The following is a 23,698-nucleotide window of genomic DNA, read 5'->3' on the forward strand; positions in this document are numbered from 1 at the left end:
TTTAACTCTCACATTGTCATCTCAGGCTATTATACAACTAGCTCTGTGCCCCCACTGAGTCCTCGTATTGATGGCCACATAGAACTCTGCCTGCTGACTACAGCACAGAAATAAGCTCTCTGGCATGCACCTCACACCATCCAAAACCCAAAAGGAAAGCCTCTCTTTTCTCAGCTTCTATCTTCCCATGCACACCAGAGTTACATAGTTTTCCCATTTCTAACCTCTGAGACCTAGGTGATGTTGGTGAAGTTCCAGTCATCTTTACATTTATGCAGTAATTCTAGGAAAGGACTAATGGATACTGCTGAAATACTGTTATTGTTGAAAATTCTTTGAGATTTACTCTCTTAAGAATTTTTACTTTGCTCCTGAAATCAGCCAGAGAACTGGATTTTCAGTTGACCATGGGAGGTGGAGATGGAGCTTCATCACAGATATGCCCATATAAACTCTTCCTTCTCTACATCAGGTACCTTACCCTCTTTACTAAAGTTTCCAGAGTTGAGCAGTGAAGTTTAGTTTCACTTATCACAAGCAAATTATATCAGCAGGTAGAGGAAGGTGAAAAGGATAAAGAAACAGCACACCTATTCTTCCAGTCTGCCATTTCTACCTTCTTCCTCCTGACTTCTCTTCTTTCTTGTCCATTGTCCCCCAAACATTATTTAGCTATTCTCTCTTTCATTCAACACACTTTCAGTAAGCACTAAGCCAGGTGGTGGAGGCGCACCAATAAACATGGCCCATTCCCTTGAGTAACTCACTCTTGGTGGAAGCTGTGTTTAGTCGCTCAGTCATGTCCGACTCTTCGTGACCCCATGGACCGTATGTAGCCTGCCAGGTTCCTCTGTGCATGGGGATTCTCCAGACAGAAATACTGGAGTTGGTTGCCATGCCCTCCTCCAGAGGATCTACTCCTCTTCAGACCCAGGGACTGAACTCGGGTCTCCAACATTGCAGGAGGATTCTTCATTGTCTGAGCTGCCAGGGAAGCCCAAGAATACTCGAGTGGGTAGCCTATCCCTTCTCAAGGGATCTTCCCGACCCAGGAATCGAACCAGGATCTTCTACCTTGCAGGTGGATTCTTTACCAGCTGAGCTACCAGGGAAGCCCCTTGGTGGAAGAGAACGATCCAAAGACTTACAAAATAAGTGACAGTCTAATGCAACCACCTGAAAGTATGAAAAAATTGATGATTCCAAAAAAACAGTGAACTGCATTCAACAGAATTCAAAGCTGAATCACGATAAGACATTTATTCTGACCCTCTGTGTACACTTCCTTAAAGGAAAACAGTAGATCTGCGCAATGCCCACAGCAGATAGAAAATTTTAAAGTTATTATCTGTGAAAACATAATTTTTATTCACCAATAATTGGATATGTTTTGTGTTCATCTTGTTCAAAAAGAAGATTCATCAAACTTTACAGCTCCATACAATATTTTTTTTTAAGTAAGGAAATCAGTGTGGAGGAAAAACGGGGGCAGGAAAAATTTGATGAAGCCATGAGATAAGACTGGCAAACAGAACACAGCCCACTAAGATACTGTATGCTGGGTGAGGGCAGACCACAAACCTAGCTCTGAGCATTCTGGCAGCCAAGGGTGAAAAAGGAGAAACATGACTAGTTCCATGACTCACAGTGTCCACATGATAATTTTTCATAGGACTAAAACCTGAAGTAACCTATCCCTAGGTCCTCCAACACTCATATTCACATACTTCCTTTCAGAATTAAATTTCTTTAATATCCAATTTCACTTTGCACCCCTTGCCTATAACATGTATTTTAAAATGACAGATAATATATCTTCATTATTTGCTTTAAAAGAAATAAAACTATTATTTGTATTTAGTATGCTATTGTGCACAAAGCCTCAGGGTCCAGAGAATGGCTCGTGCATCAGGCAGCAATGACAGAACACCATGGTCACTGTTTTAAGACTTCACAAAAAAGATGTTCATGTTGATATTTTCTTGGACTGAAAATCTATAGCTGTGGCTTTTCCTGACTACATCATCTGCCATGTGTTTAAATCGTAAAGTATATTTGTAGAACATGATGACTGATTCAACACAGTAAATTTTCCTGAATTTTTTTAAGACAAATTGACACTAAAAATAATCATGGGTCCAATACAGGTATTACCTGGGCTGCTCAGCAGCAACAAAAGCAGCCATACCATTTATGAAGCACTTACTAAATGTCCAGGGTTAGTCTATATACTTTATATACATACCTCCAATCTTCAAAATAGTTTAAGAATGTTAGTATTAACTGCATTTTACAGATGAGGGGAAAAAATGAAGATCATTAAAATAGCAAATATCTTTGTTTTTAAATGTTGTATTATACATGCTCAAAAATTCACAAAAGTTGAGATTATACTATAATCTAACATATTCCACCAAGATTCAACTAAAGATTTTCCCAAATTTCCTTTATCTACCATTTTTTGATGAAGTTTTTTATAGAAAACTCTAGTCATATAATTTCACCCCTATATTAGTACACCATTTTTTAAAAATAAAGACAGATCCTTATTTAATCCAATGCCAACACCAAGTCCAACAAAGTCAATGATAATTTCTTGGAATCATCTAATAATTACTTTGGAGTCACAAGTCAAATACCCCAAATTTTCTCTAAGTCTTTTTATAGTTGGTTTATTCAGATTAGGATCCAAAGAAAATCCACACATTTAGTTATTTCTCTTGAGTTTTCCACACCTCTTCTTTCCCTATCTCTGGTTGCTGTAAAAGAAAATGTCTCTTTTGAGGCATGATTCACATATCATAAAATTCACACTTTTGAAGTGTATAATCTTAATATATTCACAAGACCATGCAATCATCACACTATGTAATTCCCAACACTATGTAATTTGCTGTTAAGTTTTGTCACACTAAAAAGGAACCAGCACACATTAGCAGTTACTGCCCATTCCCCACTCCCAGGCTATGGCAACCATTAATCTACTTTCTGTCTCAATGAATTCTTCTATTCTGGACATTTCATATAAATGAAATCACAAAAGCAAATGTGTTTTGAGTGTCTATCAGATTAGGTACCACTGACATATATAGATAGGTACCAAAAATACATATGACATAATTCCTGTTGATAACAGATAGTCAACAAATACCAACACATTATATTTGCCATATAAATACTACATTATGAATACTCTAAACTCATGGTTTTTATCTTTCACCTCACAAATATACATAGGAGAAACAAAATTAATGTATGGTAACATACTAATGGGTTACCTACATGTGACAGAAAGTCCATTTTTCTGCTGCCCACAATTCCCACAATAACAGTTAACCAAAAATGGTAGTTCACCATAATGGTGGCTTAGTGCCTGTCTTTACAACTCCCAGCTTCCTCTCGATCTCAGAAAAGCATACCAGAATGCAAGTTGAAGAAATAGAGATAACATGTATTTTTACATTTATTTTTAGTATATCATTCACACACTTTAGCACTTTTTAAGGAAGGAAGTAAAGAGCTAGTGGTTAAGGGAACAGCCCCCAGAATGCACATATTCTCCAGGGTCAGACTTGTACACCCCTTTACCACATAACAGCTGTGTGACCTTCAGCAATGATTTAATCTCTAAGTCTCAGTTTCCCTGTATGTCAAATGGAGATACTAATAAGTATGACTGCTTTCAAGATTTAACACAAAACTCTTATGAAGAAAAGCTGCTTACTAAATGTTGGTCAGTGGCAATAATACTTATGATCATTTCACTATTTTTAACAAATCACATATGCCACTTCACAACTGACAGAGCCACTTCCGTTTGCAGCTGTCAGCATGTGTGAGACTGACCACCAGAGAGGAACAGATAAAGTAGCTCAATTGTCCACACCCCGGCGTATTAACATTGAGGGGAAATAATAACCTGAACTTGGAGAATTTGAAACTCAGAAACATTAAGATAACTGATTTGGCTCTGCTGCTGTGGACTGCGGGCTGCCCAGGGTCGGTGAAGGATCTCAAGATAGCTGGACGGAAACTTGCTCTAAAAATCATTGACTGGGTAGCTTTCGGGGAGATCATCCCTCGAAACCAGAAGGCCGTGGCTAACTCCTTGTAGTCCTGGAATGAGACCCTAACCTCCAGGTTGGCTACTCTGCCTGAGAAGCCACCTGCCATCGACTGGGCTTACTACAAGGCCAACGTGGCAAAGGCTGGCTTGGTGGATCACTTTGAGAAGTTTAATGCCCTGAAGGTTCCTATACCGGAGGATAAATATACTGCCCAGGTGGATACTGAAGAAAAAGATGTGAAAAGTTGTGCTGAGTTTTTGACTCAGTCAAAGACCAGGATTCAGGAATATGAGAAAGAGCTGGAGAAGATGAGGAACATAATTCCATTTGATCAGATGACCATTGAGGACTTAAATGAAGTCTTCCCAGAAACCAAATTAGACAAGAAGAAGTATCCCTACTGGCCTCACAGGCCAATTGAGAGCTTATAAGCTCGGGTGCGGGAGAAAGCTCTGGCCCTTGAATTACAAACTCTGAACATTAAAAATAATTACATGGTAAAAAAAAAAAAAAAAAGATAACTGATTTGTTACTCCCCTGTCTCAAGATCCCCACCAGACCTCATCACCAACTCTATGAAGCTACTTACGGGCTGAGAAGAACACAGCTATTAGAAATGTCCATCACCAACAGGCTTTCCTTTCCGGTATGCTGGAGACAGAAACCACCTCCCAAGACAACCTTCCTTTGCCTGTGCTCTAGGCTCCCTGTCATACCCAGGATTTCTAACCCCCTGCCTTGGATCTCTCTCATTTGTGTGGTTACCTTTCCTTTATGCTAATTATCACTATACTATTTGTTCACTATCATAAAATCATTTTTCCTGGCAATAACAGACTTAGGCAATATTTATTGAAGGTTAATATTTATTGAAGGAAGAAGACTGTATCAGTAAAATTTTATTCTTTTGCCTCATGATCCTAGGCAATAAGCTTTCTCTTCAGCCTCTATCTACTCATAGGGCTCAATATAGCATGGAGAAGAGAGGATGGTGTCCTCATCCTCTTTTAGTTTAGGAGCTAAAGTGAAACAACATACAATGGGCGCTTCAGAAACTCCATGAGAACTGCAGACATCTATTCCTTAGGGAACATGGACCATCTACCTTTGAGGAACAGAATATGCCTCTGCTCCCCACAATCTGTCCCACAGCAGAGACCCAAGGGAGCTGAGTTAGGAATTACAACACTCCCAGGAATTTCCAGGGTGGCGGGGGTTGCAGAGAGGGGCACAACCCCCCTCAAGACACTCATGGCCCAAAGTCAAAGAGCTAATACATAATATACACAGTCTAACTTTAGAGGGTGAGCCTTCTAGACTTGAAATAACTAGCTGGTACCTAGCTCAGAAGTGAAGTGTCCCCAAAATTACTACCAATTACAGCAGAATATTATGTAACATTTAAAAAAGAATGAGGTAAGGACATGTATACTGATGAAAATATCAAGATACAGAAGAGTATCTGTGGGTATTCACATATTGTTTTTATAAAACAAAAACAAACTAGACAGAGACACTTCAGTCTTACTAGTGGACCTCTAAAATGTAGAATCTGGAGGGTAGAGAGAAAGAAAATGGAGAATTTCCCTTTTTATTTTATATCCCTCTGAAGAGTCTAAATTTGTTATGAATTGATGATAAAAAACACCTGCTGGAGATTTGCCAAAATATGAAATAATTTTTTATCAGCCTAAGTAACGTCTCTTTATAAACAATTCACCATCTGGCATTAATACGTATCAATACACATGAACAGAAAAGCCACCTAAATTAGAGGACCTGCATTATTCAAGAAGCATAAACTGCTATGTAAGATAAATAGAAAAACAGATCAGCTAAATTTGATTTGACCACTTGACCAGATTTATCAGAAATTTTACCTGCAGAACATTTAAAAATCGAGCATTAAGATAATGCAAGAATAAAATGTCTTTTCTAACTTTTTCTTTGGTCATGAGAAACAGGAAGGCAAATCACAAAACAGAAATCCATGCATCTCTTGGAAAAACTCCGGTATATTTAGGGTATAAATCTGGTTCTCTTCTCTATGTATTGAAAAAGCATCAATGTTTCTTACCTGATCACAGATCAGTTCCCACTTTTTCTCGTTGTCATACTGCCGCAGCAACCTGGCTTTGTCAGGGGGTAGGTTCATAGCATTCTGTAAGGAAAAAAAAAAAAGAAACATGTCACATCTCACAAGAGTAACAGACCACTCATGGGCAGGCCAAAGAATACTACTGTGGTTCTTTAATGGCTTCAACTCCTAGCATCTGATGAAACAGAAACACCCTACACAGGTCATTTAAATATCAAATTGCTTGAATGGGAGGAGACAGGCTCTGAAGTCCTATGTTGGGATACTGGGGTGGTCTACTCTGAACTACAGACTTGCATTTCAGCAAAAGTAATTACTTCTTCACTTAATAGCAGGCTCTCAGTCTTCTCAACAAAGCACCAGAGGTTATTGAGAAGGTACTGTCCCAATTTTCTTTTCCAGGCATAAGTCTTCCATTTTGAACAGTGGGAACTTGATTTTGTTATATCCTTATCAAAATTTGCTCCCAATTCCTTTTGAAGTACTATAGCCCCACCAGACACAGAACAGAAAACACTAAAAGAAAACTCAACAAACAGAACCACTGACAGATAACATCAACTTTGACTTGCTTTGATAGACTATGAGTAAAGAAAGAGATGAAAGAAGAGAACATTGCAACCGGTTTGTGTCCCCTCTGTGAGATGACAGCACTCCTTCATGACACAGGTTAATATCAGTAACCTCTACTCTCAGTTTAGCTGAGAAGTAGGGTTTGCAATGAGAAATGGATCATGAGCTAAAAGATGTCGAGACATCAGACTTCATGAAACCCTCCTCTTAACAGAGCACACTTTCTATAGTGTTGATGGTAATTTTCCTAGGGCTTCCCTGGTGGCTCAGTCAGTAAAGAATCTGCCTGCAATGCAGGAGACCTGGGTTTGATCCCTGGGTTGGGAAGATACCCTGGAGGAGGGCATAGCTACTCACTCTAGTAGTCTTGCCTGGAGAATCCCCATGGACAAAGGAGCCTAGCGGGCTGCAGTCCATGGGGTCCGCAAAGAGATGGACACGACTGAGTGACTAAGCACACAGCCAGGTACATACACATCAGTCAGTGTCCCAAATAACCAATCATATACATTCTCAAGATACTTGTCTTGGGTCTGATGTGATTTCAAGATACTTGGGCATGGAGCATGGCAGAAAGAGACAGCCCCAGAAGAAATTCCTACCTGTTCCCCTGTCTCCATAAAGCTCGCATGCTTTAAACAGCTGAGCCAAATATTCAACTAATTTCATGTATTAACTGTCCCATCTAAACCCTTGTATCAACACTCTAAATCATAGCTGGCTCATAGTAAATAATATACCCCCTTGCCTGGGCCAATATTTGAGTAGACAAATGCAGAGGTCTTGAACTTATAATGCTCAAACCCCTAGCTCTCTGGAGGACTTGGACTTACAGAGAAATACTTCCCCTTGCCACCATTACCGTCTCATGTCATCCAGCAAAACAAATTTAATAGAGGCGACGGTGGGTGAGTTATTCTGACTTAACAGCAGACAATTAACCTTTGATGATTTTGACTGATACAACTGAAGCATTTACCCCAATGCTCAATCTAGTATCCAGACTAATGTGTAGATATGTACCACTTATCAATTTGAATCTAATAACCTTTTTCAGAATATTAATTTTTTAACAACCCCCAAAGCTTAAAACTTATTAACAACCCCCAAAGCTTATTAGAAAATCTTTAGACTCCAGAGTTTTCAATGATACTGCCAAGGTTTCTCCATAAAAATATCTAAAATGGGAAAAATACTTTTATATGGCCTGTCTCCATGGAATATCTACTTGAAGTAAAACAGAAAATAACTACTTGTATTTATTTTCAATTACACTTTTATAATGTTCAACAACCACCCCTAAGATAAAGCAAAGGAGAATTCCATACGTCTTTCTGAGGGAGTCCAACATTATTGATCATTAAATAACCAGCCCATCATTGCTTATTTGCACCCAAGAGATAGATTATTTCCTCTTAAACTGATTTTGACCCTCATATTAGTGCCCCTGGGTGTGCATTAAATAGGAACAATAAGATTATAAGGTAGATTAAATGAGTTTTTTTCCCCGAGTCCTTATTAACCTCTCGTGATACAAAGGGGTAACACACTGAATGCCTAAACTCCTACAAGGTGCCAAGCATGGTATAGGCACTCTGTATACATAATTTAATATTCATGACAAGCCCATGGGATAGATATAACTTCCCCCATTTTACAAATGAGAAAACAGGCCTAGGAGTGCTTACTCAAGGTTAGACTTCTTTACAGAAGAAAACAGGACCTAAACTTAGTCTGTTGGACTCCAAGGACAAACACTAAAAATGCCAGGCCTTTTTATTTTCTTTTTTGGCATTGAAGTAGAATGGCAAATAAGTGACTTTCTGTTAGTACTCCACAAGACAATCACGCAGCAGTATGCAAATAGTGCTACCGAAATTAGATGCAGGCCCTGTTGTTACTGCAAAGAGAAAGCCAAGATACTCCTTTCTGGATCAACTTTTCTTTTAATAAAACAGTCTTTCATTCAAATGTTTATGAAGCACCACCCTAGTATATGCACTGTGCTCCACAGCACAGTGGGGAACCTAACAGATATAGTCCCCATGGAGCATCATATTCTAATGAGCTGAAGATGAAACAAACTAATCTCAAACTCTGATAAGTCTTGTTAGAGGTTATCAGAAGGCAACTTATAGACTGAACTATCTGCAAAGAGGGCTTCCCTGGTGGCTCAGACGTTAAAGAATCTATCTGCAATGCAGGAGACCTGGGTTTGATCCCTGGGTCGGGAAGATCCCTTGCAGAAGGCAATTCTTGCCTGAAGAATTCCATGGACAGAGAGCAGGGAAAAGCTACGGTTTTTCTAGTCTTCATGTACGGATGTAAGAGCTGGACCATTAAGAAGGCTGAGCGCCAAAGAACTGATGCCTTCAAACTGTGGTGCTGGAGAAGACTCCTAAGAGTCCCATGGACAGAAAGGAGATCAAATCAGTCCATCCTAAAGGAAATCAACCCTGAACTTTCATTGGAAGGACTGATGCTGAAGCTGAAACTCTAATACTTTGGCCACCTGATGCAAAGAGCTGATTCATGGGAACGACTCTGATGCTGGGAAAGACTGAAGGCAGGATGAGAAGGGGACAACAGAAGATGAGATGGTTGAATGGCATCATTGACTCAATGGGCGTGAATTTGTGCAAACTCCTGGAGATACTGAAAGACAGGGAAGCCTGGCATGCTGCAGTCCATAGGGTCGCAAAGAGACAGACATGAATGAGCAACTGAACAACAGCAACATCTGGAAAGACTTCTCAAGGAAAAGATAACAATTAAGGTAAGTCCTAGAAATGAGAAAAGGTGAGTCAGGTAAAGAGTGGATGGCAGTGTTCTAGGCAGAGAAAACAGGGAAAAGATGCTAAGGTAAGGAACAGTTGGATACATCAAAGAGCCAGAAGTGAGTCAACATGGCTGGAGAGAAAGCAAAAGAGAGAGAATGAGGGAAAGATAAAGCTAGAGAGGTGAGTCAAGGCTAGGTCATGTCCAGCCATGTAGGACTGGAGTAAATACTTTTCCTTTGCTCTAAAGTGTAATGAGAAACCAGTGAAGGCTTGTAAGCATGAGATGACATAATCAGGTTATGTTTTACAAAGATTATCATGGGTGCTTTATGGACAACTGATTAGATACAGCACAAATGGAAACTACTCCCAGTTGGGAGTAGTTCAAATGAACGGCAGCAGCCAGGGCAGTACTTCAAATGAATGGCGGTAGGCTGGGACAAGGCAGGTGAGATCTGGACTGAAGCAGGTGGACAGATGTCAGAAATAGTATGTGAAATTGACTGGAGAGGGCTGAGGGAGGATGTTGAGTGTTAATACCTGTTTTCTACCTTGAGTCACTAGGTAAACGGTGGTCTGTTTAAGAGGGGCACACTGCAAAGGTGGCACGGATCTGGAGGAGGCGGTGAAGAATAAGATTTCTAAACGGTCCTAACTGGTTAGGTATATGATAGCTATGAAACATCCAAGAGAACACTCAAGCAGTCAGGTAGATATACAGTTCTGGAGGTCAGAAGAAAGGTCTGCATCTTTCTGAATGAGAAGAGTCCTAAGTCTTTTTGAACCTGATAACTAGTTATCATCAGCACCCATACATAAAAACATGCACTCAGTAATCATTCACCAAGCATTTACAATCACTCCTTATACAGGTCAAGCCTCTGAGCAGTTCAGGTATACATTACCCAGCTTAATAAATCTACAAGGACCATGAGGAAGCAGCTCCATTTAAAATCAGACCCTCCACAGAGGCCTGGTTAAAGTTCAGGGATGTTGTGATTAGCTGGCAAGAACTGCCCTTAGACTTTTTGAGAATGCATTCATTCCTTTTGAGCTGTATAGGGCAGGCCTTGGGAGTCCAAGCTAAATGTTTGTGCAGGTAACTCCCGAGAGCCCAAGCTATTTTCTGAGGAACCTGATGTGAAGACTCCACTCATTAGAAAAGATCCTGATGCTGGGAAAAATCGAGGGCAGGAAGAGAAGGGGACAACAGAGGATGAGATGGTTGGATGAGATGGTCGGCGACTCAATGGATGTGAGCTTGGCAAACTCTGGGAGATAGAGAAGGACAGGGAGGCCTGGTGTGCTGCAGTTCATGGGGTTGCAAAGAGTCTTAACACAACTTAGCCACTGAACAACACTGGCTATCTCTCCAGGCTCCACTACTGCCTGTATAAAAATGGATTGCCCTTCTATTCAAGAGAAAATGTACAACTTCCAAGTGGTCCTAACCCCTGTGACAACTCAACCTCTTACATACTTAGTGATATCTCAACACAGGGCACTCCTTCCCTCCATGGATTCACCCTATACATATGTCCTAGGCTTTGACCACGTGCCAGTGTACCTGCCCTGCAGGCACAGGAGGAAATTCAATCATGAAGCTGCTGTGCTCAAGTACATGCCAAAGGTCCACTGAAGACATATGATCAGTTCAGTTCAGTTGCTCAGTCATGTCCGACTCTTTGCAACCCCACGGACTGCAGCACACCAGGCATCCCTGTCCATCACCAAGACATATGATATCGGAATTGAAAAATCTAGTGGATGTTAATCCTATATTTTCTAGATTGTAGAAGTTTCTAGCTCAAATTATTTTTTTTTTCTAGCTCAAATTAATCAGATCATCCAAGGGCATTTTTTTATTTCCTGTTAGGAATGTCCCTTTCTATTTCACCTGGCAAATTTTAAGAATCAGCTCAAATATCATTTATCATTAGAACCTTCTCCCAACTACTCCAAGAAGACACACCCTCTGGTTGGGCTCTGACAACACTGTATACAGCTCTCCTTTACAGCACCTCACAAACTGTGCCTTAATCATCTGTTAGCCTACCTACATCACTCCCCAACTAAGTACTTCAAGGATAATGTCTTTTGTTAATCCCCAAATCAGAGACAGGACAAGGCAAACAGGAGGCACTCAACTAGCTGCTGAATCAATGAAAAGCAAACTAACTCAACCATATTATTCAGTCTGACAGTATCTTCACTGATTTAGCATTTATGCTTCAGCTACTGACAAAGTCTTCAAACTAAAGAGCCTTTTTTCTTATAAAAGCTCAATGATAATGTCTATTACTAATTAGTAATTATCTTCCAAACAGGAATTCATGGGGTGACAAATCAAGTTCAATTCTAGCAACATTTCCTTGAAAAGAAAAATCTTGTACACATCCTTCTGCCACATATAATAAACCATGGAACCTGAACTTTGTTTTGGTTTTGTTGCCAGTAAATTCAAATCAGTATCAACTGTAATAATTAGTCTAATCCAAAAGTTACTTAGGGGCTTCCCAGGTGGCATAGTGGTAAAGAATCCGCCAGCCTATGTAGGAGATGCAGGTTTGATCCCTGTGTCATGAAGATCCCCTGGAGAAGGAAATGGCAACTCACTCCAATATTCTTGCCTGGACAATCCCGTGGAAAGAGGGGCCTGGTGGGCTATAGTCCATAGGACTTGCAAAGAGTTGGACATGACTTAGCAACTAAATGGCAAACAAAAGGGGTAGTTACCTTTATGGTCTATATTGTTTTTAAATTCACTTTCCATCTCAGAATATTTTAAAAATGGAAGATTTAATAACTAGATAACAACACAATATGCAAGTTTCTGGGTATGTCAAGGAGAAACTATGGTTAAGAGAGTCTATAAGAGTCTATACTTTAGAAGTGACACTTATAGATTATCATATACAACACAAAGAAGAATGAAAGTACCCAAACCATTCAGAACCAGATAAACCCAAGCCTTAGGAATAGAGTTTTGTGGTCTCAGCTCTTGCCCTGGATTCATGGGAACAACAAAACCTTGCAAAAGATCCTCTTTTCCCCTGATATCCTCAAGGCTCCTGTTGAGAAATCCACAGTAACATGCAGACACAGGAGTGAAAGTGAATTATATCAAATACACCTTATGTAATATACTTTTGTTCTTATAATCTCTAAATTAAAGCTTTCAAGTATTAAGTCACCAGATTCTAAACAGAAACTCTGCTATTACACAACCACCTGTATACACTTGATAAACAGCAGTGTTTATGGAAGGAGGGAAAAGATGTTACTAGAGAAAAGGCTAAGACAATCGCTGACAGTTCTTGAATGATAAAGGCACAAACACTTTACAGCAACTTAAATGAAGGAACCATTACGTTTCTTTGAACATGACGTAAAACAAACAAAAAAACCACATAATAGAAAATTTGCTTTTTTTTAACCATGTGTAAGTGTACAGTTCAGTGGTGTTAACTATAGTCACAGTTGGAACTGGACTAGCTAGACCTCAACCCAGACTTGTATCACTTATCAATGGTGATGTTGAGCCACACAACTTGAATCAAAAAGCAAAGCTGAAAAGCCAGTAAATGAAATTCAAAACTGAAGATCAGAATCCAGTCAGAATCAAAGCTAAGGGTTAAAATCAACAAGATGGACCATTTATTAATGGTGTTATACATCTCAAGCCCTTAGGCTCTTTGCCTTCATTATCCAATTTAATCCACTTTAAAATCCTCATAAGCAGGTATTATCTTCTCCATTTAACAGAGAAGGAAACTAAAGGGCAAGGAGGTTAAGTAGCTCTTCCATGCAGGAGATAGGTGACAGATTCCAAGGCTCAAAAAAGAGGTCTGTATGATCACCCTCTTTCCATGACACTTAAGCTATGATATTTCTAAAATCTGACCTCAGTGAACCAACCCAACAATCCTATCTGAACGACAGAGACAGTCATTAGTGTGCAAGAGTGAGGTGAAAATGCAAACATTTATCACTATTTTTAATAAGCTATTAACATTTTCAGACGAAATATTGGCACTATAATAGAATTCTTCAATTTCTTTAAAAATATAATATAAACTAGAACCCCTTCCCCCACAGAAAGTTACTGGGTCAAATCTTTAGCTAGCCAGGTACTGTGTCAATTCAACAATCACCTCCTAAATGCTGTTAAATATCAAATGAAGGCAGAGATACAAATATAAGGTAAACTTGCACTTCAATGACCCAGAAGAAGAGAAGATAAATCCACAACACACAGCTGAACATGTTATGTAATATAACCAAACCACAGAGAAAGAGCCATTACTTTTTGTTAAGGAAAGCAAGAAATGCTATGGACTGATCTTGGGTATGTGGGGAGAGCATACAGAATGCCATTTAATGGCACAATCTGGTTTTTACCGTTTGACCTCTGAAGATGGGTCACATGGGTTGCAGTCCTAACTCCACTCATGAATAGGTAATCTCAGGTACATTATTTAAACTAAACCTGAGCTTCCTCACTTAAAAAAAATGGGAGATGGTGGTGGTGATACTGATGAGAAGGGTGATGGTGGTAGTAACGCTACTACCCACTCCACAGAGAGTGAGGAAAATCAAACTGGATAACGCTTATACTTAACAGAGTAAGAGTAAGTACATGGAAAGCACTCCTTAGATCTTAACATTCTCATTATTTTAGGTGAATAGAGGCATGAATACAAAAGGCAGAGGACTGCGAACTACAAAGAACAGATCAGAGCATAAGGAGAAGGTCACGTTAGACCAAGTTAGAAAGGCAAGGCCCTGGACACAGCACAGAATTTCAAACTTACTAGACAGGCAATGGTAAGTCATCAGCCAAGGAAATGTCTTAAAAAAAAAAACAACCCAGGTGTGGGGTCCTCAACTCACACTAGGTAAAGGGTTGTTCCTCCTCTGTTAATTCTTCCCAGATCACCATTTTTCTTTGTATTATTATTGGGACATCAAGTTGAGTCACTTGATGCTGAATAATGCACCAATTCTCCTATGAGTTCACTTAGAATTGCAACATCTGGGTGGTTGCAAATTCAATGTGACCCGCCCGTCTGTTTAGCTAACCTCAAAGCCATTTCCTTACATGCCCTCTATTCTTGTTCCAAACAACTACCTGACATCCTAAATTTTAATATCCTCCTCCTAGCCTAGAGGACGCTGCTGAAATATAGTCCACTTCTTTCCTGGCACAGGTCTCCGGCAGCTAGCCAAAGAGTTCCCCAAAGCGAATCATCAGTCAGTCATCTTTCATTGTCACTGTTATTCTTATTTAATCATTGAGGTATTAACATCATTCTCTTGCCAGTGAAGCCCACAGTAGGAGAAATTGGTCTGCTCCTGGTCTTGTTACATCTTCAGAATGAAATCTGACTGGAGAGCTGTCCTTTCCAGGGAAGCTGTGAGAATGAGACAGCTCCCCAATCTCCCACTCACAATTTTAGTTATGGCCCATTTTCTTGGAAGGTTTTCTTTAAGGACTGAGCTAAATAAAAAGGACTCCTCCATAACATTTTTTATAGTCTAAAAAGTACAGAACTAGAATGCAAGCTTGTGATATTTTAGTTGTCTTCTGTTTTTTTCAGAGGTGACCAAACTGATTCCAAAAAATGAAGGCAGTGTTCAAGTTCATTTAACTGGTTATTACCAGACAGAAAAAGAATCTGGGCCAGCATGTCGTCTCCCACTCTTTTTCCACTATCAAGAATGAAAGCCCACTTACATCTCTCGTGTGTGTACGTGAGAGTATGCACATCTATTTTAGAAAATCCAATAAGATAATGCACGTAGAGTAGTTAGCACAGTCTTCCATTCAGTATGTGTTTGATATTGTTGTGTGGGTGCTCAGTGGCTATGTCGTGTCTGGCTCTTTGTGACCCCCATGCGCTGTAGCCCGCTGGGCTCCTCCGTCCATGAGATTTCCCAAGCAAGAACACTGGAGTGGGCTGCCATTTCCTGCTCTGTGGGATCTTCCCGACCCAGGGATCAAACTCGAGTCTCCTGTCCTGTGTCTCCTGCTTTGCAGGAGGATTCTTTACCACTGAGCTACCTGTGGAGCCTGTGACATTGCTCCTCTCGCTATTATCATTTTAAAGAATACATGGAGTTACTATATGCTCCCCTCCCACTTGGTAAGCCTCCATCCTTCCCGACTACAAGAGTTTCCTTAAACCACAATAAGTACCAGCACTGTCTCCACCGTTCTTCCTTGACTTGGGACTTTATAGTCAGAAAACAATTCATTTTATTTGTAAAATTATAAACCTGTAGAAACTTCCACAATTATTTTTACCAATAAACACAAACGAAAACCAAAAACATAACAAAGTTGCTTGCAAATTAACTGGTTTGTTTTGGTTGGGGGGCCATGCTGTGTAGCTTGTTGCTGTTTAGCCACTGTCGGGTCTGACTCTTTTGCAACCCCAAGGACTGTAGCCCACCAGGCTCCTCTATCCATGGGATTCTCCAGGCTAGAATACTGGAGGGCTGCCATGCCCTCCTATAGGGGATCTTCCGTATCCAGAGACCGTACTTGAGTCTCCTGCACTGGCAGGTGGATTCTTTACCACCAAGCCACCAGGGAAGCCTGGCGGGTAATTTAAGAGATATTAATTCCCTGACCAGGGATGGAACCAGTGCCCCTTACAGTGAAGTGTGGAGTGCTAACCACTGCACAACCAGAGAATTCCCATACTTTAATCACACTTTCACTACCCTTTGTAAATGGAAATGAACAGGGTTGATTGTGTGTGTGTGTGTGTCTGTGTGTGTCTGTGTGTGTGTATATGTGTGTGTGTGTTTATATTATCTTATTTAATTGCACGGCCAGAGCATCATGAATATGGGTAAAGTGGATAGAAGAGCCCATGCTACCTACAGAATAGGTGGGCATAGCTATGGTAGTCGAGGCCAAGTTTTCCCATGGCTCATTTTTCTGCTACTCCCTATACCACTAGCTTAAGTAATTCAACATCCAAAGATGCCAAAACCACATATCCCTCCTCTGGCCATCATGCCAGCTCCTGAAATACAGATTCTTGAGAGTTGGGAACATAAAGAAGGCTGAGATGCTTTCGAACTGTGGTGCTGGAGAAGATTCTTGAGAGTCCCTTGGACAGCAAGGAGAACAAACCAGTCAATCCTGAAGGAAATCAACCCTGAATATTCATTGGAAGGACTGATGCTGAAGTGCCAATAATTGGCCACCTGACGCAAAGAGCCAACTCATTAGAAAAGACTCTGATGCTAGGAAAGATTGAGGGCAGGAGGAAAAGTAGAGAACAGAAAATGAGATGGTTGGATGGCATCACCGAATCAATGAACATGAGTTTGAGCAAGCTATGGGAGATAGTGAAGGACAGGGAAGCCTGGCATGCTGGAGTTCATGGTGTTGCAAAGAGTTGGTCACAACTGAGTAACTGAACAACAACAACCATATTCAAACAGAAAGGGAATAAATGGAAAGAAACATTCAATCTCTTTCAAACCTCATATCTGATTTCCTTTGGAGACCTGATGTCTGATTCCTTGACATGCTCTGGAACTCAAACAGTTGTTTACCATCTGTCTGCCAACTGCTATTCCAAGAGCAGTGTCCACCTGCACACACTTGCGTAATCAGATGGGAAGTTACAGAAGAGGCCCCATTTAATGCTTAATGGTCAATCATTTGACAATATGAGAGCAAATACATTCAAATGCTATGTTTGCTGGCACAGAGTCAAAATCCAGTGAACGGGTTCTAGACTTTGGATAAACATTAATATCCTCTGACATAAAATTCTCTATGTAAAAACATTTTGAGAATTGAAGATACCAAGTTCAAATTAACTACAACATATTAGGTAGCTGAATTCCACCACAATTAAGCCAGACACATGAAACAGTTGATAAACATTCATGAGTTAAGTAAACACTCCCAATGTACCAGCCAAAACAATATCTCCTGATGTTTGGTACATGGCATTTGAGATTTTATACATGTTCTGCAAAACAATTATGACATTAAATAATGGAATTTTTATTAAACAACTGAACTAAATCATATATTACAAACATGAACTCTCAGATACCTGAGTAAGAGGTATCTCTTGTTGGGGGTGTAGGTTTTCAATCTTCGCTGTTTCTATCTAGGAGAATATAAAATAAAATCCAAGCCATTGGAATTATCCCTGGTTTTATACTCTCACCATACAGTGATATGTTCAAGGTATAAAGCGCTACCTAAATGTATGATCTGGTCTCAGACTAAAAGGAGGGAAAATGGTCACATTTGGATTGCATGTACCATGCAGAGCAAAACAAGAATCAAACACCTTTCAGGGAAGCAAACACCTACAGTTACAGAGAGTGAGTCTGGGGAAGCAGGCCCCAGGGTGTGCACTTCTCGATTCTAAGTGCTAGACATGGTGTGTGCAAGCAGAAAGGAGGAAAAAGCACACAACAAGAGAGAGATGACAAGGTGGAGGGGCGGGGCTGGGGAGGAGCTGACTGCATGGAGGCTCTATGCTTCTCAGCTGAATCAACCACAACAGTGGGCCTGGGAGGCGTGACCCTGGCTGCTGAACTCAGCACACCCCCTCAGTAATGTTCTGATGTAAACACTTTTCTGTTTCCTACATAGCAGTGTTCTGTTTCTCCAAGACAGTTACAAGTATTTGGAAAAATGCCAGAATAGGACAATGGCCATTTAATCTTTGCATTCTTACGTTCTGTAACAACTCTACTCTCCTGACTGCAGATCGACCATACCCAGGTCACCATGAACCAATTTATCCTACTGCAAAGTAAACCTCAAGTTCAAGTCCTAAGGATCCCAGGGGTAAAGCAATACAGTTCATCCAGGAACCTCCACCCAAAGAGGTGGCCAACTTGGACTGCAACTCCGATTTGGATTTGTCTTCTTTCAAAGAGAAATTCAACTCTACATGAACTCCAGTGTACATGAACCACTGCTGGATATTAAGCTTTAAGAAGAAGTGACAGGACCAAGAGAACATTCAATTTCTGACTTAAAAACTACCTAATACTTACTTTACTGTCTAAATGAATCTTTTTTTTTTTTTGCAACGAAGTCTTATTTTTAGAATACAATTAATCTTATGTTTAGAAAATAAGAAACTACAGACAACTATAACAAAAAATAATACTAATATCCTTTCCCACTGTCCAAATGCTATCACCATTAACCCTGTAGAATGTAGACCTAAATGAACTGCTACAACCCAATCCTGAAACCTAGCCCTCCACACATATCCCTAGCTCGGGGGTCTGCAGGCCTTGTGGCTGCAGTGCTCAGTCCTAGCTAGCAGGCCCACTGACAAATAGGTCCATTCATCCTCCCCTTCTCCTCTGTACATATATTTATAAATGGTAAGCACAATATATTCTCTGTCATTCCACACAGTTGGCCGATAAAGACATTGTTTAATAGAGAGGTGCTGCACATACCATGCATGATTTTAAAATGAATAGGATTTATCAAAATATATTAACACAAAAGCCATATTATCATAATTTAATCTTTCTTTAATGGCTCTGAAAAAAACTCTTTAAAATCTTTACAATGTTTTCTGGTCATCCCTACACATTACAACGATAAGCTTTGCGGCCGGAATGACTGAGGCCTAGGTTCAAATTCCAGTTACTAGCAGTTCATCTTGGCACGTAACTAAGTATCAGCATCCTCTTCTGAAAATGAGGACAAAAGAGCCTCCCTGCTAAGATCACCATGAAATACATGTACCCCTCATACCAGGACATCCAGGGACAGCAGTGTGGTGTCTACAGGAGAAGCTGTGTCTGGGGGCAAACATTCTCGCCTTCAGAGTTTTTAAAAAAAAACAAAAAATAGAACTTGAGTTTATATCCTAGACGTGAACCTCCTTGCAGTATGTTCACTAGCATGACACGTAACTTTTTAAAAATTATAATTGTATTCACTTATTTTTGGCTGTGCTGGGTCCCTGTGTGGGCTACTCTCTAGCTGCAGTGGGCAGGCCTCTTTAGTCACAGAGCATGGGCTCCAGAGTGCACGGGCTTCAGCGGTCCCTGCTCCCAGCCTCTAAAGTACAAGCTCAATAGCGATGGAGCACGGGATTAGCTGCTCCGCAGCATGTGGGATCTTCCTGGACCAGGAATTGAACCCGTGTCTCCTTCACTGGCAGGCAAATTCTTTACCACTGAGCCACCAGGAAAGCCCTTGATTGTTTTGAACTTTAATTTCCTTGCTTGTAAAATAAGGATGCTATCTACTCCAGGGGTATTTCCAGAGGAGCCTGACAGGAGAGGCTTTATACAGTAGAGTGGCTATGAAAAGCAAACATCAGGTAAGTGAACACATGTAAAATGTGGCAATAAGTTCAGGGAATGACAGAATAAAGGCTCACTAGACTTGCTGCTATGTGTATCAGAATTCAACACAGCTGAATTCAAGGAGCAGGGTAGGGGAGATGAGAGCATCTTACCCTCTTAAACATCATGTCTTTGGGAGCTTCTCAGCACACCTGTAAGAATTTCTGGCACTCTAGATACAACGCATTTTAGCTAATAGTCCAAACAGTGAACCTAAGAGAAATGTCTATATTTGTGGTTCCCAAACTGGGTACCAAGGCATCCCAACTATGAAAATCCCAGAGGGAAATTGCAGGACTATTTAAAATTTTTGAAAAAAGGAACAAAACTCAAAATCCACTGCCACCACTACAACCCTGAAGTAGTTTCCAGCTTTTAATTGCACTATATTCCTTTCCATAATGCATACTTCTGCCAAGTTGATTTTCTTTTAGCAGGTGGTATGACAGAAAGCAAATCCTGAGGAAAAAATTCAGCAGGAAATGAGTTATAGTATCAAACCTGAATTCAAAGTTAGATAAATCATGCAGTGACCTACAGATATTGCATCAAATTTACATGAAACTGTGATTTGCTTTTAATACAATGAAAGTATTTTTCTTTCAAATTACATGTAATTATTTTCTCAAACAGCCATGAGTTATTCAGACATAAATACTTGTTAAGTCGCCTGGACATGCGTACTTCATATCAAACATATATACTTCGTATTAGGTATCCCTTTTGGCCTCAGGCACCATGAAGAATTGCTAAGACACCAAGGGCACTGCACACACAGAAAGTGTGGAGACTTCTGGTCTAGGTTACATCCATGCTCTCTTCCCTCACATCTGAATACAGCCTTCTGGAAGTATTCTAAAATAAAAGAACCTCTACAAAGAATTTTAAACTTTCATCTTAAGCCATACAAGAAATTATTAAAAGCAGTGGGTGAGGATGACTTGAGAAAAATATACATACATATTTTTTAACTAGATAATATAAAATCTTATCATAAAAAGAAATTTCTGGGACTTTCCTAGCAGTTCAGTGGTTTAGATTCCTGTGGTTCTAATGCAGGGAGTACAGGTTCCAACCCTGGCTGGGGAACTGAGATCCCACATGCCTCATGGCCAAAAGATAAAATTATACTAAAAGAAGAAAAGAGACTTCTCTGAGTGTTCCATGCAAACAAAGTGTCAGATTACATGCATCACCCTAACCACCCTCATAAATAAACTTCACTTTAGGTAATTTCTTTTCACAATTAATTTCTAAAAATATCTTTCAGACTAAACACTGAACTTAGTTCAGTGAACACAGAACTTAGTTTTGCAATAGAGTATTATTCAGAAAAGCTGGTGGCCCTGGTATAACTGTTAACAGCGCCTTTCACTCTTAAAAGTCTTTCATTTGGAAGACTGACTTTATGGTCACCCTAACTTAAGGAACAAATACATGCTGAAGAAATTAAGATATGATCATTTATTTGAAACTAAGCATGAAGGAAAATTATAAAACTGCATTTCAGTTTTTAAAATTCTCGATAGCAGACATTTAAAGACCAGTCTGTGACCATCTGACCCTAGAAACCTCCTTCCAATCCCGCAGTCCTGTGACTCTTAAGTCACCGGGGTAGACAGTGAACCAGCATTTCCAGAGGCCAGAGCTACTGGTTACTTAGGCTCTGCACTTTATACATTCCATGCACGTTTTAATAAATTGTTAGTAATAATTAATAACTTGTAATGAGCCAAGTAACAACTTGGCTTTACTTAAAGAAAATACCCCGAAAGAGGCAACTCAACTACTCTAAATTCTTACTTATCCAAAAGTTTTTCATGACTGCTAAGTCACTTCAGTTGTATCTGACTCTTTGCCAACCCCAGGGATTGTAGCCCACCAGGCAAGAATACTGAAACGGGCTGCCATGTCCTCTTCCAGGGGATCTTCCTGACCCAGGGATTGAACCCAAGTCTCTTACTGTCTCCTGCATTGGCATAGGTACACTAGTACCACCTGGGAAGTGCTATTTATCCAAAGGTTTTTCATATGTCACTTAAAAATATCTACAATTGCATCTTTTCACTAATTCTACCACTTTTTTCCCTTCTAACTCTCCAAGTTGCCCTTAAGCAAATTCTAATTACTTTTTTTCGTTCAAAAACATACTGCTTATTCACCAACACTTTATTTTCTTCTCAAGAAACTCACTAAGAGAGTTTTCATGTTGTCTCCTGTTCTTTAAAAATGAAAAACAAAAATATATTTTTCCTCCTCACAAAACCTTTTATGCCTCAGGGTTTAAAAACAAGAAAATTGTTTGACTTAATAAAATACAGACTCCTAGAAAACAAGCAGAAGCATGTATGATTGTTCATAACATCCAGGCCAAAAATACTATAGATAATTTCTTCATTCCCTTTCTGCAGATTGTGCTTCAAATGTGACAGTATTTCAAGACAGTTAATTCATTGGTTTCATCCTTGCCTTTCTCCACAACTTAGCACCTTCTACATCTAAGGCCTAAGATGAAGGTAAATGACAGGGGTATTTCTTTGAATGTTCTCAGCATATGAACATACAGATATGCACCTTCCTAAGCCCCAGCCTGGAAGTACCAACTCAGGAGCCTTAAGATTCAAACCCAGGAACCCACAGCTCTTACAAATCTCTTGGGGAATCCTCACATACACCAGGTTTGATGATTTAAAAAAAAAAAAGTGCCTCCATGTGTGTGCACACACATGTGCCTCCACGCATAAAAGAAAGGCTTAGATTCAGTAAACAGCCCACTTACTCTTTTCTCACACTTTTGAGCACGAATATACATATATTTTTTAAAAGCATAAAATAAGAAACAACTGTGGGGGAGACAGACTACATAGGTTTTTAAGAAGTCTCATATTACTCAGCCATAAAAAGGAATGAAATTGTGCCATTTGCAGAGATGTGGATCGACCTAGAGACTTTCGTACAGGGTGAAGTAAGTCAGAAAGAGAAAAACAAATATTATGTATTAACGCATATATGAGGGGCTTCCTTTAAAGCTCAGTCGGTAAAGAATCTGCCTGCAATGCAGGAGATCTGGATTTGATTCCTGAGTTGGGAAGATCCCCTGGAGAAGGAAATGGCAACCCACTCCAGTATTCTTTCCTGGAGAATCCCATGGACAGAGAAGCCTGGCAGGCTACAATCCATCGGGTCCAAAGAGTCAGACATGACTTAGTGGCTAAATCACCACCAATGCATATATATGAATCTAGAAGAATGGTACAGATGAACCTATTTGCAAAGCAGAAAGAGAGACAAAGATGTAGAGAACACATGCATGGCCACTAAGTGGGGAAAAGGGGGCTGGGATGAACTGGGAGATCGGGATTGACATATATATACGACTATATATAAAGTAGACATATATACAACACTATACACAAAACTCTAATGAGAACCTACCGTACAACATATGGAACTCTACTCAATGTCCTGTAGGGCCTAAATGGAAGAAAATCCAAGAAAGAGGGAATATATGTATACTTATGGCTGATTTGACTTTACTGTACAGTAGAAAACACCACAGCATTGTAAAACAACTATACTCCAATAAACATTAAAAAAAAAAAGTTTCCCTGCACGTGGATGGGAGGAGCTAGGGGAAAGAAAGTACAAGTCCAAAACAGACCAGCTGCTCCCCGCTGTGAAGACAGTACAAAGAAATAACCTATCAGAAACTCAGTTGCAAGGGAGCACCTTGGCTGTTATTTCAAGGAATTTTGTTTTGCCTTGTACACTGTTAATACTTTCCCCAAACTTGCAGATTCTTACTGAGTAAA

General features: G+C 40.0%; 1 protein-coding gene and 1 pseudogene across 6 annotated transcripts in view; one reads left to right on the forward strand and one right to left on the reverse strand.

The window, feature by feature from the left end:
* FMNL2 (formin like 2) overlaps positions 1-23,698 on the reverse strand; it is a 326,152-nt gene that overhangs the window by 130,728 nt on the left and 171,726 nt on the right. For all 6 annotated transcript variants that reach the window (XM_061135292.1, XM_061135288.1, XM_061135290.1 and 3 more), the window contains exon 2: positions 6,145-6,228. In XM_061135292.1, coding sequence (XP_060991275.1) covers positions 6,145-6,228 — 84 coding nt within the window. The remainder of the gene's footprint in view (positions 1-6,144; positions 6,229-23,698) is intronic.
* LOC133051284 (ATP synthase subunit d, mitochondrial-like) lies at positions 3,832-5,005 on the forward strand (annotated as a pseudogene).

This window comes from Dama dama, chromosome 33, assembly GCF_033118175.1.
Source record: "Dama dama isolate Ldn47 chromosome 33, ASM3311817v1, whole genome shotgun sequence".
Taxonomy (NCBI): Eukaryota; Metazoa; Chordata; class Mammalia; order Artiodactyla; family Cervidae; genus Dama; species Dama dama.